This window comes from Theobroma cacao, chromosome 7 (assembly GCF_000208745.1).
Source record: "Theobroma cacao cultivar B97-61/B2 chromosome 7, Criollo_cocoa_genome_V2, whole genome shotgun sequence".
NCBI lineage: Eukaryota > Viridiplantae > Streptophyta > Magnoliopsida > Malvales > Malvaceae > Theobroma > Theobroma cacao.
Genome location: NC_030856.1, coordinates 5,017,009 through 5,033,218, shown reverse-complemented (window position 1 = coordinate 5,033,218; position 16,210 = coordinate 5,017,009). Strand labels below are relative to the sequence as shown.

Sequence of the window (16,210 nt, the reverse complement as noted above, 5' to 3'; positions counted from 1 at the left end):
ATTTCATGATATCTTAGTGTTTTTAGTTGTTTGATGATGTTTGGCATGAAAAATAAGCAAGAAAATCACATGCCCTTCAACAACCCTCTTTGGCCGAATTTTATAGATGACATGTTGATGATAGATTTTATTCCTAATGATGTAGATGGATTTGTTAGACTATGTTAACACTGATTAGCACGTTAGTTCGGAATCGGAATGAATTTCGGTTATGATGAATTAAGTCACAATCAAGCTCATTGAGGTACTTTGGTGTATTTGGAATATTGGAAGTGTAATGAATATATTTGAAGTTGAATCGGATGTTTTGGTGAATTCAACAGTGTATAGTTCGAGTTAGGTCGAATACAAATTCAGTCTGATCATAATTGAACCCACGTAGAACACCGTCTTTAAGTGATTATTCGAACAATTCTCATTCAATTTCATGCATTCATATAGAGTTTGAAATAGTTTTATAACAGTTTGGCACAAATATATTGAATTACGTGTCGTGTATTATGTATAGGTGGTGAGTCCTCTAATAAGGGTAAAGATATCGTACCCAAGGACCAAGAATAGGAGTACTCCAAACTCTCGCTATTGTGAGTAATCAGACGATCATCTTAACTATCTAAAGTAGTTTATACTCGTTTTTATGATTTTTAAGAATAATGAACTTAAATTATAAACTATTATGTTTTAAAATTGAAGTGTTGGTTAAACGAAATGAGATTTATAAATTGTTTTGCAATTCAATGATGATTTTGGAAATTGAATAAGTGCAGACTATATACTTGTGTTATCTATATATATATATATATATACGGTTTGAATTGATGGCTTATGACAATGTGATGACATGAATGGCTGGATTTGTGGTTTGTGGATTATATAAACTGTTTTGTTTTACCTTGACAGGCTGGGTAATATTATATTAGCCATGTCATGCTATCGAAATTTTTATTGATTTGGTGGGTTATTTGATTAGCTTACTGCTGTGGGTGGGTTTTCGTGGACCAGCCTATTAAAGGGGCACGGTAAACCCCGTTATATTTTACCTTAGTACGAGAGGCGCAAAGGATATCTCGTAAGATAAGTTTAGAGTTCACTTCACGCCAAACCACCACGTGAGGATGAAACTCAGCTAACACCAAGGAATGACTATATTTTAAAAGTAAAAACATGTTTTATGGGTATATGTCATTTTAACATCCTTGGCGGACTCGGTTGGATGCCCAGCCAAGGTGTCCCCGAGTATGAGTTTTGGCACAAGCCAATTTTTTAAGAGAATCATAAGCCTTGTTGATTATTTTGATGAAATGTAATTGTTTTAAATGAATTGAAATGAGTTTTAAATGTTATGAATCATATTGTGATGGGATAATTTAACTGTCTCCATTTATTCGGCTTTAGATGTTGTAGATGAACTTTGCTTACTCACTAGGTTTGTAAAAACTCACCCCTTCTTTTTACCCATTTCAAGCTCAGGACAATCTGTAGACAGCCAATTTTATCGAGGGTTGCTTTTGAATTTGCATCCTTAGAAATTGAAGGTCTACAGTCTTGTATATTTTTGGTTATTTTGGGGCCCACATGTCATTGTAGAATATTTTTGTATACCTGGTTTAGTGTGTTATTATATATATGAATTTATTTTACTCTTACGCTATAAAAATTGTTTATGCAGGATTCTATAAATATTATTTTATATGAAAATAGAATATTTTATTTAATATTTTTATTTAGTTTGATTAGCTATGATTTCATTTTAAATGGATGATTTAGATTACTAAAATTATTTTAAGATAAGAAATGTATATTTTTCGATTGTATGCTGTATTTTCATCAGGTTTCAAAATTTTTGAGTAAAAATGACCAAAATACCCTTGTGTGGCAGAAATTACTTTTTGTTTGTTTTTGATTTAAAAATAGTTTATATTCCTTTAAAACATGATATTTAGTAACTATTACTCACAAGGGAAATATAAAATTGATGCAAGAGCCTTGCAAGGTTTTGGTTGATATTTCGGGTAATGATTGTCTATCGAGACATCACAGCGGTCGTCATGGGCTCGAAAGGAGTACCGGGTTGTGATAGGGTGGGGGTCCCTTTTCCCAAGGGTAAGATCTTCACAGAGAAAAAGGTTAAACTCCAGCTCTTTGAGGCATTTGTTCGCAACATTCGACCACTTTAATGCCCCTCTTGGTTACAAGCCCACGTTACCGAGCTCGGCACTTATACAACTCATGCCCATCCTTCATAAAAGTATTAATTATAGGATTATCTATTTAATGTGGGAATTTTTCTGAGGACTGCAACTAAAAGTAAATCCCACTTTACCTTGCATTTGTAATTGGCAAATCATGTTCAGTCTATCAACTGCAAATATTATGAGCAAATGCTAAAGCAAGGACGACTGCAAGAGCGAGGAGGATGGAAAGCTTGAGTGTGATAGCCATGGCATTCTTAGCCCACGTACAATGTCCAGCTCCAAACTCATTTGAAACCCTTGTGCTGTAAAATATTTTTGCTTTTCTCAGTATGTAAAATCTTAGAGATCAATAAACAAATGGGAGAAGATACTCAACAAACTAACCTTGCTGCAGCACTAAGGCCTTAAGTTATTGTCATAACATGCGAGTCCTAGAACTCGACTGCTAGACGTGGAGTGATTTGGGAGTCGCCACCAATTTTTTTTTTCTAGGTGTGATTGGCCACCTAATAAATTTGTTTTATTCGACGAAATCCTAAATTAACTTAGGAATCGTCAAAAGAACGATAAACCGGCCTACGTATTTTTTAGAGTTGGGTTCGGAAGTACGGTTACGCACAGGGAAAGGTTAGCACCCCCGTGACGCCCGTTCCACGAACGGTACCATTTAATCATATATTATCCTAGCCCTTTAATTTTATTCTTATGTTTCCTTAATTGTTATTTATTTAATTTGTCTTTTATTCCATTAATCAAGTCAAAATGTTTTACGGGTTTGGCGCACACATGATGCAATCGTGAAATGTATGGCATAAAATCAAGATATGCCAAATGAAAATCTTTTATTGAGTGTACTTTTCGAATCCGCCCATCATACTGGCGGGATCCGAGAGTATTCTCTCACCTAGAGAAAGACCTTAGAAACTCACCTTCGCAAGCTTACAAGGTAAATCCCATCATCGGGATAGTCATTTGTGAGTAAAAAAATAGTGCTTTCATGAATGCAAATCCTAATACGGGTAAAAGCCTTTTATTAAAGATATTTCTCCAGACCCTCCCATCGTACTGGTGGAGTTCGGAGGTATCTTTTCACCTAGGGAGTTTACCGATGAAGCTCACCTTCGCAAGCTTTCTCGGAAAGTCCCATCATCGAGATTCTGCCCGTATACAGAATATGTCTATATGCCATGACATTTAACAATGTAACAATGATACGCGACCTACTCGTAAATTCGATGTTCGTTTCTTATTGAATACTTTTCTTTGAGCTTACTTATCATGAACAAAATATTTCACATTTATTTATTGTTTTTATACAACCATTTCTATACTTTGTTTATTTATATTTTAAATCGTGTATTTTGACTATGCATAGTTATTATTATTTATACATATGTGTTTTATTCATTTTTTATTATTATGATTAACAATTTTATTGTTACCATTGATTTCTCATTTTTTATATATTTTTATTAATTGGTGATTAAGTGTATATAATTCTCATTTATTTAAAATTGGAAACATTAGAATTCCAAATTAGGACCCTCCCATCTTATTGGTGAAGTCCTAATCGAAATTCCTAACCTAAGGAAATTCTTTCGGAATTGCGACTTCTCGCGTTCCGTACGAATATCCCATCATCGGTATATTAAACTTAACGTTGTGAAATACTACTACTATTTTTCCTTTTTATTATTACTATTTTTATTTTTATTATATATTTGTGGTAAATATTTTCCTAAGCTTAAATTCTTTGTATAACTGAACATTTTCTGAAATATATATATATTTTTTTTCATACTCTATTATTTCCATATTCTTTTATATTCTTTTATTTGTATAAATTTCCTGAGTCTAAATGTCATCTAAAAATTTAGAATATTACATTATAATAATTAATTATTCTACCTAATATTCCAAAGAAACATGTAAAATGGGCCAACCAACAAATTCTTTAAAAGGATAAAAATTTACCTTGTTAGGCTAACAGCGGCCCCAGATAGCTGGCCTGCTCCAACTAAATTGCCCCTCTACAACCTGCTTGGCCTTTTATCAAAACACATCGTGTTGGTCTCCTGTTCATCAGCTTCCTGGTACCCAAAACGGCACCGTTTCACATGCCCCAGCTATTAACTATTTAAACTTCATTTTCTTCTTTTTTTTTATTTTCACTCTTCAACTTCTCTCTCTACCCACCGAGCTCTCACTTCTCTCTCTAGAATAATCCCTCACCGACGACAAACCTTAGGAGCTGTGGGCTACCTTTCACCGGATCTGGTGGCGCGATGGTCGGCAGCACCAACAACCGGTGGCTACTCGAGCTTCCTCCCTTCGTCGACGTTCTCTCTCTTTCCTTGCTGTGGGCTGCCTTTCTCCGGATCTGGTGGGGCGATGGTCAGCAGCACCAATAACCAGGGGTCACTCCGTCTTCCTCCCTTCGCCGGTGGCAAGACCCAAGGAGTCTGGATCTCCCTGAAAAAAAAATCAACAAAAAATCCCCTTTTTCTCGAAAACCCAACCGTTTCCCCCCACTTTCACTGCACACGTTTATTCTTTTTTGGTATTTTTGGGTATTGTTTGGTATTTTTTTTTTTGTGGATTGTTTCTGGCTGTTAGAGGAGTAGGATTTTTGGTTGCTGCTTGTTGCTAGGTTTTTGGGTTGCTAAGGATTCCTATGGTTTTTCGATTGCCTGTTCTTTGATTTTTTGCTCCCCTTCCACCTTTTAAAAAAAATTGGATTGTCCAAAAATTTGGACAATCTAAAGGCGAAATCATGCTCTTCTGGGCATGATTTCATAATGCTTTGGCAAACAGGAGGGGTTGGTAGCTGGAGGTGATCACTCCTCCCCCAATCCGGCTACCTTTCAAGGCATTAATGCCCTGTAATGATGGACTGGAGAAAGGGCTGAGCACATGCTCAGACCCTTCCTGTTCATTCATCATTTTTTATTTTTTTACTTTTTTTATTTTTTGAAATAGGTGTCTGCAGTTATCATGTAGGCAATATCATTTTTTTTTAAAAAAAAAATGAATCATGTAGGCAATAGCTTTAAAAAATTCACCATGTCAACTTTCAAAATGATTAAAATTAACGGAATATGTAACGCGGACTCTTCAAGTTATCCCAACTTATTTGTATCTGATAGTTTTTGAATACTTTATCATTCATACGGGGTATTGACACTTGTATCTACAAAATTAATGTAAAAATTTGTCAAAAACATGATGTATCCTTATGTAATACCCTATCTCGAGTCCATGTAACAGAATATAGTCAATACATATTTGAAAACTATAGTGCCAAGCTTTACCACATTGCAATCAATTAAGTAGTTTCTTCTGAATTAGGCATCAAGCTAGCTAACAACACAAGAAGCTTAGAAACATGAGAGAAAGACTTATAATTGGCTAGCTCGAATATTGAAAAAGGTTCATCTCGAGCTCAAATATTGAAAAAGGAATGGGATTTATAAAGCCGAGAGATGACTATCTCCTATGTTTTTCATTCATATTTGCTGCATTAATTTCACAAACTATCAAACTTAATATGGTGGCCAGAATTTTTTTTTTTTGAGACTAATGTAACTTTCCTTTAAAACGTTTTGATAACTAAAGAATTATTGAATGCTATGCTAATAAAAAAACTGTTCTGGTTGAAAATTTATCAAATTAATTCATAAAACAAAAACTTTAATGCTATTGAACCTGAAATCTCATTAAAACGTTTTTCAATGCATCTTAGTCTCTCCTTCCTCATGGTTATCCTATAAATAAACATTTTCTAGGCAAACTAATTCTTGCAGCAGTACCAAAGTATTTTGCCAAGCAAAACGAGAGACATCAATTACTCCTTGAGTCATAATGGCAAGTTTCAATAGTTATGTTGTTTTTGGAGTTTTAGTTATTATGGCAAGTGGAGCAGTCATGGCTCGTGATGTTGATCCCATCAAGGCAAATAACTGTGAAACTAAGATGACATTGCATTGTGTCAATGAAGTTTTTGCAAGTATATTCAAGACTGGAATTGTTACAGATAATTGTTGCATTGAGCTGATAGGACTCGGTAAATTTTGTCATGATGCATTAATCAAGAAAACTCTTGAAAATCCTCTATTTAAGAATAATGATACATCGGTGATCTTATCAATAGGTGCGCAAGTATGGAATAAGTGCACTTTAGTTAAAAAAGATGTTTCGCCCTCTCCTTCTCCTTATTAGGAAGGTTGAAAATTAAGTTTTATCAATAAATATTAAAAAAATATTACCTTTGTGATTTGCAATATTGTATCCTATGTTATTAAAGAAATCATGATCCTAAACTTTTGATTCTAGCGCATTTGTTGGGTTTTCAGGATTTGGAGTGAGAAATCTTCAAAGAGCGGAGACATTAAGTTACATAACAAAATATTTTAATAAATTATAACAAAATGATAACATATCATACAATGGCTTTCATGTTTTTGGGCTTGTTTTAGAAGCATTTCATATATACCAAATTTTTTTATTGGGGCGATTATGCCGCAAAAGGGTTTGTGTCGTGTACAATTTTGATTACGGTTAAATTTCAATTTCATATTTCAACATTGACTTTTGTTATGAATTGTTTATGATTATTTTTATTAATTTTATTGATGGAAAAATCAATGGAATTCCATAAGTGATTAATTACCTCATCACCGATAAAATTCATAAGTAAATTCAATAGTTTTCTACGGATTGATACTATAATTACCAACCGATTAGTCTACTTGTCTAACTATTTTTTTGCCTTTGTCAACGAAAATTTTCATTGGAAATTTAAAATTTTTATTGATGANTCAACGGAAAATTTCATTGGAAATATTTTTCCAACGAAAATTTTCATTGGAAATTTAAAATTTTTATTGATGAAATTTTTTAATTTTTCAACCATTGGCGTTGCTTACTACATTTTGCACAAACCTTTTCTATGGAATTTTGTTGCAAAAAGTCAATTTTTTTTGCCAGGGCTAAAATTGGATTAATCATTTAAAAAGGTCTTACTCTAATTTAATTTTAAATATATAAAAATGACATCATGATTTGAACAAAAATACCATTATATGTATGGAAATTTGACTTTTTCCTACAGAAAATTTCGTCAGAAACAATCAGCTTCTTTGTAATATTAAAATATGTGATTACTTATAAAAAGTGGCCTTAGTTTAATTTAATTTTAAAATTTACAAGAGTGACCCTAAAAAAAGTGAGTTGTCTACAAATATTATTGTCTAAGCAACGGCCAGTTACTCATGTTTTCAGAGAAGTGAATAGAAAGGTTGATCAGCTTGCAAAGGGCGGAATTGGCAGACGTGATGAATTACAACAAGTTCTGATGCCAACGGTGAACAGCAACGCAGAGGATTAATGTATGGTGATTTGACAAATCTTTAGAGGAGTCCTCAAATTTTGTAAAAGCGGTTCTAAAGTGATAAAAGCGTATAGGGATCTGTTAAGGCTAATCGGATGCATATTCAAAATTCAAGAGTTGAATATGGAAAAAAGTCCATTATTCATTAGAGTTCTATGCAGGAAGGAAATTGAAAGAGAGCAGGACACATAAAACGTCCAAATAATAATAATTCAAAAAAGCTGTATACAATCTGGCTGCCGCATGATGCACGGTGCTTTTGGACATGTGGAAGACTATAATGAAATTGATTTGCCTTTATCCAAAAAGGAATAACATGGAAAGTATATTTTTTTTTTGAATTTTTATTGATAAAATAAATTATTAACCCTCTCAAGGAGAAGGAGTGGGCGAAACACCCTCGCTAACTGGAGTACACTTCTTCCATACCTGAGCTGCCCTTGATAAGATTACTGATGTATCGTTATTTTTAAAAAGAGGATTTTGAAGAGTTTTCTTGATTAATGCATAATGGCAAAATTGACCAAGTCCTATAAGCTCAATGCAACAATTATCCGTAACAATTCCGGTCTTGAATATACTTGTGAAAACTTCATTGACACAATGCAATGTCATCTTAGTTTCACAATTTTTTGCTTTGATCGGATCAACATCACGAGCCATGACCGCTCCACTTATCATAATAACCAAAACACCGAAAGCAATATAAATGTTGAAACTCGCCATTACACTCAAGGAATACTAACTTCTCTTGTTTTGATTGTTGGCAGAATACTTTTGTACTGCTGCAAGAACTGATTTGCCAAGAAAATGTTCATTTATAGGGTCAAGGGAGGGAAGACGTTATAAAAATCTTTAAAACATGGCAGCTTTAAAAACATTTGTAAGTATTCAACTTGATCAGGTACTAATGGGCAAAAACTCTTAATTATGTTCGTTTCTTAAGAATTTCAATTATATTCGTTTCTTAGAGAATGTGTGGATGAGATTTATAATCTAATTTTATTAGATTATCCTTTCTTCAACTATTTGCTCATTCTCCATATATAACTCTTCCTTCTTTTTTCTTTCTTAATTTAATGTGTTCATTGTTCTTCCTAAGAAAGACCGACAACAACTATATAATAATAAAGCAGCCACAGCTCCATCCTTAGACCAGAGCATAATGCATTTTGCTTGCTGCGGTCAACAATTTTATTGCCATCAGCTTACAAAATGAACAAGTCCCACTCACATCCACCTTTTGGTTTTCAAAGGAACCAGAACTTGGCAGAGATTATGATAAATGTCTTAAATCTTGTCATCTTTTAATGATTGTACTGAGAATTCCACATTTTAATTGAATTCTATTGATATGCTCATCTTGCACTGCAAATTATATAATTTATCACTTGGAAGCACAATAACATCGGCCTATGACACAAGAACAAAAACTTCCTCTTTATCAGATGCATACCTGGGTGTAAGCAAACTACATGAAACCAAAACATTGGATTCTTATAAAAAAGGATATGAAAAGAAACCAAATTTGCTGCAAAAACAAGTGGTCTCGATCTTGGATAAGAGTTTTCGTTGGCATAGCTAAGCACAACAAGCCGTTGCAAGAACCTATAAGTTCAAGACAATGTTTTCACTTCTTCTCTGGATATATCAGAGGAAAATCAAGCTTGGACGCTGTTTTGTCATGTGCTTCGTGGGTCATTGATCGAAGAGAATAAGTCACTGCATATTATTGGATTTGTTCTCTTCAACGTGATTCAGGTGCATCCCAACGAAGCTAGGACTTGTAAGTAAAGTGCTCCCAGATTTGGAAAGACATCGAAAATGCCCTATAAATTTAGAGGATGATGTAAGTTTAAGTAATAATATGTAATTGGTGCCTGATTACCTGCAGTGTGCTCTAATCTAACGAATAAGAAATTATTGTCAAATTGTACTTGAATATCATTTTTTTTTATCAATTTCATGTTCTATAATTTTTTCAACTTGTTAAGATTCTAAGATTTCAACTTGAAAATCTGGAGCTCAAATATTGAAAAAGGTTTATCATGAGCTCGAACATTGAAAAAGGAATAAGATTTATTAAGACGAGAGATGACTCTCTTGTGTTTTTCATTTATTAATGTCACAATCTATCAAACTTAATACGGTGGCTGGAAATCATTTTTTTTAGACTAATGTAACTTTCCTTTAAAACATTCTTATAACTGAAGTTACTAAATACGATAATAACAATAATAATACTAATAAAAACTCTATTGGTTTATAATTTAGCCAATTAATTTATAAACCGAAAAATTTAAAGCTGTTGAACCTGAAATCTCATTAAAACATTTTTCAATACATCTTAATCTCTCCTTCCTCATGGTTATCCTATAAATGACCATTTTCTAGGAAAATTAATTCTTGCAGCAGTACCAAAGTATTCTGCCAAGCAAAATCGAGAGACATTATTCTTCCTTGAGTCGCAATGGCAAGTTTCAATAGTTATGTTGTTTTTGGAGTTTTAGTTATTATGGCAAGTGGAGCGGTCATGGCTCGTGATGTTGATCCCATCAAGGCAAATAACTGTGAAACTAAGATGACATTGCATTGTGTCAATGAAGTTTTTGCAAGTATATTCAAGACCGGAATTGTTACGGATAATTGTTGCATTGAGCTGATAGGACTTGGTAAATTTTGTCATGATGCATTAATCAAGAAAACTCTTGAAAATCCTCTATTTAAGAATAATGATACATCGGTGATCTTATCAAGAGGTGCAGAAGTATGGAATAAGTGCACTTTAGTTAGCAAAGATGTTTCGCCCTCTCCTTCTCCTTATTAGAAAGGTCGAAAATTAAGTTTTATCAATAAATATTAAAATTTATCACCTTTGTCATTCACAGTGTATCCCATGGCATTAAAGAAATCAGGATTCTAAACTTTTAATTCCAATGCATTTTTGGGTTTTCGGGATTTGGAATGAGAAATCTTCTATAAACATTTCTTGCTACTTGCTTTTTCGAAGAATCAACACTCTCCACACAAACGGTGTCGGATATAGGAAATGTAGGTTGTTGCCTTGTCATCAACATCAGAAGAAGACACCTCTTAGAACTCGCTCACCTTCAAGAAACATATTAATTATAGGATTATCTATTTAATGTGGGATTTATCCAAGGGCTGCAAGTAAAAGTAAATCCTACTTTAGCTTGCATTTGCAATTGACAAATCATGTTCATTCTATCAACCCTAATTTTGCTCGACATTGGTATGAAAAGAAATAGTGAATTGCTAGGGCATTTCCTAAAATGATTTGGTCCCAAGGTACTTTGCTCCTAAAGAGTTTCCATGAATTTCGTGGTTTTTATTCTGTTTTAAGAATTTTCAAGTAACGGCATTTGAGTATATCATTTAATGATAAGTAATTGTATTTTTTATTTTAAAAGTTGAGTTCTGATCTTTTTATTCAAATTAAAAGAAAGAGAATCTCTGGGGAATATTAGACAATGAACAATATTTTAGCCAGGTTTTGGAAATCCAACTTTATTAGGGATCGAAAGAGACCAATCTATATGGGCAACTGAATTAAGGAATAAAGAAGAATCCAAAAGGTAAAAAGAAAAGATAGCCCAATAAAAATTAGATTACGATGTAATCTACACATTCTGTTTCGTATTTTCTTCAAAAGATAGAGTAGGAAGAAATGATATAAAGTTGGTCGTTCAGTGCCTAGGCAGAATCATATATTAATCAAAGAGTTTGATTGGCTATCCATCCATGGAGGGTGGGGATCCCTTTTCCCAAGGGTAGGGGTGGAGCACTAGATCTTCACATTAAACTCCAGCTCTTTGACGCATCCGTTTGCAACATTCGACCACTTTAATGCCACTCTTGGTTACAAGCCCACGTTACCGAGCTCGGCACTTATACAACTCATGCCCATCCTTAATAAAAATAATAATTATAGGGTTATCTATTTAATGTGGGACTTTTTATGAGGACTGCAACTAAAAGTAAATCCCATTTTACCTTGCATTTGTGATTGGCAAATCATGTTCAGTCTATCAACTTTAATTTGGCTCGACATTCATTCAAAAGAAATGAAATGATAGCGGCTTTTAGGAGTGAACAATTTTCAATTTTTAGTCAAATTAACTCAAAACGATTTGATTATGAGATTAAATTTTACTTTTTATTTGAGTTTTTATTGTCATATAGAGGCAGGAAAATATGCAAAAAATCAGACCAGATCATTTGCATTCGTCACTAAGACAAATTTCAGTGTATATTAATTGTTTAATTGCAATAAGTGTACAAAAAATATAAATTCAACGTTATTTCGTTACAACAAAACATAAAATTACAATGATGTTTTTCTTTTCCCTTTTCCTTTTGTAGGCAGAAGAAAAGAATATGAGACATCAAGGCCTTGCTGAGATCAGCTAACTCATTGTGATTGATTAAGTACAATATTTGTGAAGATAAATAAAGCTTCAGATGGTTTAGAAAAAGTCACATGATGATTAGCTCCTTTTATAGTAATGAAATTCAATAAATTGTCGTACGAGTACATCCAACCTCCATCCTGTCCATTAATCAAACAAATTAATATGATATTGATTAAGAAAAAAATAATAAATAAATAATTAAGTAAAATACAAATGGAGAAACCAAAAACCTTGTTTTCATGATTCCAGGCTTCATCTTTTGTCAAATTCAAATTCATATCCTTGGCTAACTTGTTCACATGGTTTAAGGTTCCAACGGTTGGTACTATAGCATCTTGGTCTCCACTGTAACATGATATTGGATGAAAAGATAAAAGAAAATAACGTAAATAAGTCAGCCACGTAATTTTTATTTAATATATTTACTAAAACTTGTTTTAGTCTCAAGTAAGAAACATATTATACATATATATAATGCAAACCTGAATATTGTAATGGGGATAGATTGTTGGAGAATCTTTTTCAATGCAAGAAGCATGTCAATGTCTTTATCAGCATCACTATATTTAAGACCACTTTTCCTAGTAGATTATGAAGAATTTAAAAAGAAAAACAAAGAGTATAAACATTAGTTACAGGTCATTGCACGAGATCCTAATGTGCAAAATTTTCTATATAAGAGAACTTACTCAAAACAACCCTTCCATTGATACCCTAAATTGGTTCGATTCCCATGAAAAGCTTTTTGAACTTTCGGAATGTTAAAATAGAAATCAGCCCTAAAAGGAATGCACATATCTACTTCAAAACTAACCTTCGTAACCTATAGCAGCAGAGAAAAGGATTAATATATAAATTATAAATGAAAGAAAAGCGAATAAGTTTCATAATAATACACAGAGAAACAACATGAATACCTCCTTTCCTAACACTAGGTCTTCCCATTTTTCATCACAAGGGTCTCGAAGAACATCAAAGCGTCTTGCCTTAGCTACATTCATGGAAGATACAATAAAAGCAGCCATTTCAGCTTTATCCATGGCTTGTTGGCATGGTTCAGACCATTTGGTAGCATTATTGGAATAGTTGTCTTCGTCAATTCCATTGCATTCTTTCAAGATTTATTGGTGCAAGTTAATATTAATCATCCCACGTGACCAAAAGAAATCATATACTGCAAGAGTGTCTAGCTTATTACGAATAAGTGGATTCCCCAACTATTTAAAGATAAAAAGAAAAAAAAAGACCTAAAATTGTTAGAAAAATATTTCATTGAGACAACTAATTAGGCAAAAGGGCTTAAGGGTTGTTAGATCAAGATATTTCTTACTGCCAATCCTTTGATGTTGAACTTGAAACTGTTTGATTGGTTGTTATTGTAATCGAGTAAGGAATTAGCGTAATTGGGTATGAAGTGTCTTGAGAAAAATTAACACTTTTATAAGTTAAATGAAATTTATATATAAAAGGTTAAGAAATGCAAACCGAAAGGAAACATATGTTGCAGGGGTCATAATTTCTATTCAATTTTCATGAACAGCTAATTAATTCTTCATCCAATTCTAAACTAAATTAAACTACAATGAACTTATTTGACTTTCAGATGGAAAAATGAAATGATTATTTTTCGAACCTGCATAGCTTGATCCGCCAAGATATAAATCTCTAGACTTAAAATTCGGGTACTTTTCAAACCATTGGAGTATGAATGTAAGCAAGTCTTTATCTATAAAATACAATGAAGGAAAATTTTATCAAATATTGACAAAAATAAAAGAAAATAAGGAAATTATTGGGTTGAACATGAGCTTACTAGTACTATCATCTCCAACTTCGTAGTCCCTGCTTGTGTTTGAGTAGGACCATCCCGCTCCAATAGGGGAATCAATAAATAGGAGATTTGTCACTAAAATATGTGAATAGCAAAAGTCAATAGCTATTGAAACAAATCTATACGTCAAGTTCTAAGTTACAAGCATAATATCAACCTTTGATCCAAGAATATGGATTTCTTTGAAGACCATGAGCATTAGCTGTAGTAATGAAAGGACCAACACTTAAAAATCCATCTCCAACTGAACCACAGCCTGGTGTAGACACTATGAAAAAGTCATAAACAAAAATTATTATTAATTAAAAAATCATGAAATGAGTTAAAAAAAAAGAGTACTGGCAGGGAGCGGACGCACCCTGCCAGTACCAGCCAAGCACCACAACAATACCAGATGCGAAAAACTCGCGTCTGGCAAGGTAGTGGAGCAAGGCCCCTTGCAGATGCCAGAACAAAGCTAGACAACTGGGTATAAAACCCCACTGTAGCACCCATCCGAAAGGGGGGGGAGAAGCCAAAAAAGAAATTGAAACCAAAAAAACCCAAAAAAGAAATCCTAATCTCTAGCAGCCAACAAATCCCTAGCCATAAGAACAAGCAATCAAAAAAATCCCTAGCAAGCTTCCTAACAACCGAAAATCCACAATCAATACTGAAAAATCGATCAAAAAAAATAAAAAATAAGAGAAATAGGAATTGATTTTTTAGAGTGTGGGTTTTGATTTTTAGGGGAAGATCTAGATTTTTAGGAGAGGTTTGGAGTAACTGGGAGTGTTTCGATTTTGGGTGGGATGTTGCCGACTAGAAAGGAGGGGATGAGTCGGGTTTTCAGGGGAGAGTAAGGCTCGATCATCACAGACAAGTAGAGAGAGGATCGGGTTCCCTGGCCTGCGTCACCGGCGTGAAAACCAGCGGCAGATTGGCACCAAGGATCTGCTGCCGGCGCAAGGGAAAGAAGGGCTGAGCGAAGGAATAGAGAGAGGAGTGACTGCCGGCGCAAGGGAAGAAAGAGTAAGCCTAGTGCCGCGGCATCAGATCTGGCGAAAGGCGGATGGCAAGAGCCTTGGGTCCCATCGCCGGTGGGGGGTGGAGAAAAGAGAAAAAGCATGACAGAACAAATGAAGATTTATTTTTTTTATAAAAAGGGCAACATAATAGTCAGGAACAAGAAGAACAGAGAGAAAAGGACGAAAATCATACCTCAGTGCAAAAAAGAGGCTCAAAACGACACCTTTCAAGAGAGGATTAAGTCATTTGTTCAGCTACCCATGGTGCGCATGGCAAAAGGGTGCAGTGGGTCGTGATCCTTCCACCCGGGTTGCCATCTAATTCCAAGTGAGGTAAAAAAAATCATATTTCTTTTATAATTTATTGTGCTTTGTATGAATTGGGTTTATTGTTGTAATTGATGATATATAACAAAGTTAAATCATTTTAGTATAATGCTTTAAAATCTTCAAACAGCATTCTGTAATTAGGGAAATTAGTGTGAGCAAAAGTGTAAAGATGCAAAGGGTAGAATGATAAGAATTTCATTTTAAAGATGATTAGTTAAATACAAAAACAAAATAATGAAATAGGTAAGAATAAAAATAGAGTGTTTCATAATATAAAAAAAAATGTAAAAAAAAATGGAGATAGATAAGAATATAGGAATATATATATGTATATATATTTAAATGTATAATAAGTAATAATAAAATTAGGAAGAGATAAATATTTGGTTACAAAGGTAGATGAAAAAAATAAATAAATATATAACAAAACAAATAAATACATCTAATTGCTAAAACTAAATATATAGTATATATACACGTAAAATGTAATGGAATAAGATCGGTAGAATGACTAACAAATCAAAGGAGATAATTTTACGTAAAATATAGAGTTGATGAAAATGGGATGAGATAATAGATTATTTAATATAGATAAAGAATCATTTAACTTGGTACCGATGATGGGATGATTGGTCGGGGATGCGAGGAGTCGCAATCCGGGGTCGATATTCCCTAAGTTCGGAATTCGAATCAAGGCTCCACTAGTACGATGGGAGGGCCTCGATTTCAAGGTTCCGAAATTCTTAATAAATAAAGAGTTTGACTATACCAAAAAAAAATTACTGGATAAAAATAATAAATAAATAATAAATAAGAAATAAATAATAAATGATAAAAAATAATAATAATTCAAACATATAATAAATAATTAATTTGTGAAAATACAATATACATGACATTAAATAAATAAATAAAATAAAATAAAAAAATAATAAAAAACAACTAATGTAAAATTAAGCATTGAATATTAAGTAGCATAAACTATAAAAAATGTAAAAATAAAAATAAAAAATAAAAAAATAATA

General features: G+C 33.2%; 2 protein-coding genes and 1 pseudogene across 2 annotated transcripts; 1 reads left to right on the top strand and 2 right to left on the bottom strand.

Annotated features, from left to right (window-relative positions):
- LOC18593964 lies at positions 7,957 to 8,310 on the bottom strand. Its single transcript, XM_018124239.1, has one exon. It carries the CDS (start codon positions 8,308 to 8,310, stop codon positions 7,957 to 7,959), a length of 354 nt encoding a protein of 117 aa, XP_017979728.1.
- On the top strand, positions 10,055 to 10,411 carry LOC18593962. Its single transcript, XM_007021390.2, has one exon. It carries the CDS (start codon positions 10,055 to 10,057, stop codon positions 10,409 to 10,411), a length of 357 nt encoding a protein of 118 aa, XP_007021452.2.
- Positions 12,017 to 16,210, bottom strand: part of LOC18593961 — a 20,886-nt pseudogene continuing 16,692 nt past the window's right edge.

What these genes read in the sequence shown, in the direction of transcription:
- LOC18593964 (XM_018124239.1), bottom strand. Translation starts at nt 8,310, where the DNA reads ATGGCGAGTTTCAACATTTATATTGCTTTCGGTGTTTTGGTTATTATG.
- LOC18593962 (XM_007021390.2), top strand. Translation starts at nt 10,055, where the DNA reads ATGGCAAGTTTCAATAGTTATGTTGTTTTTGGAGTTTTAGTTATTATG.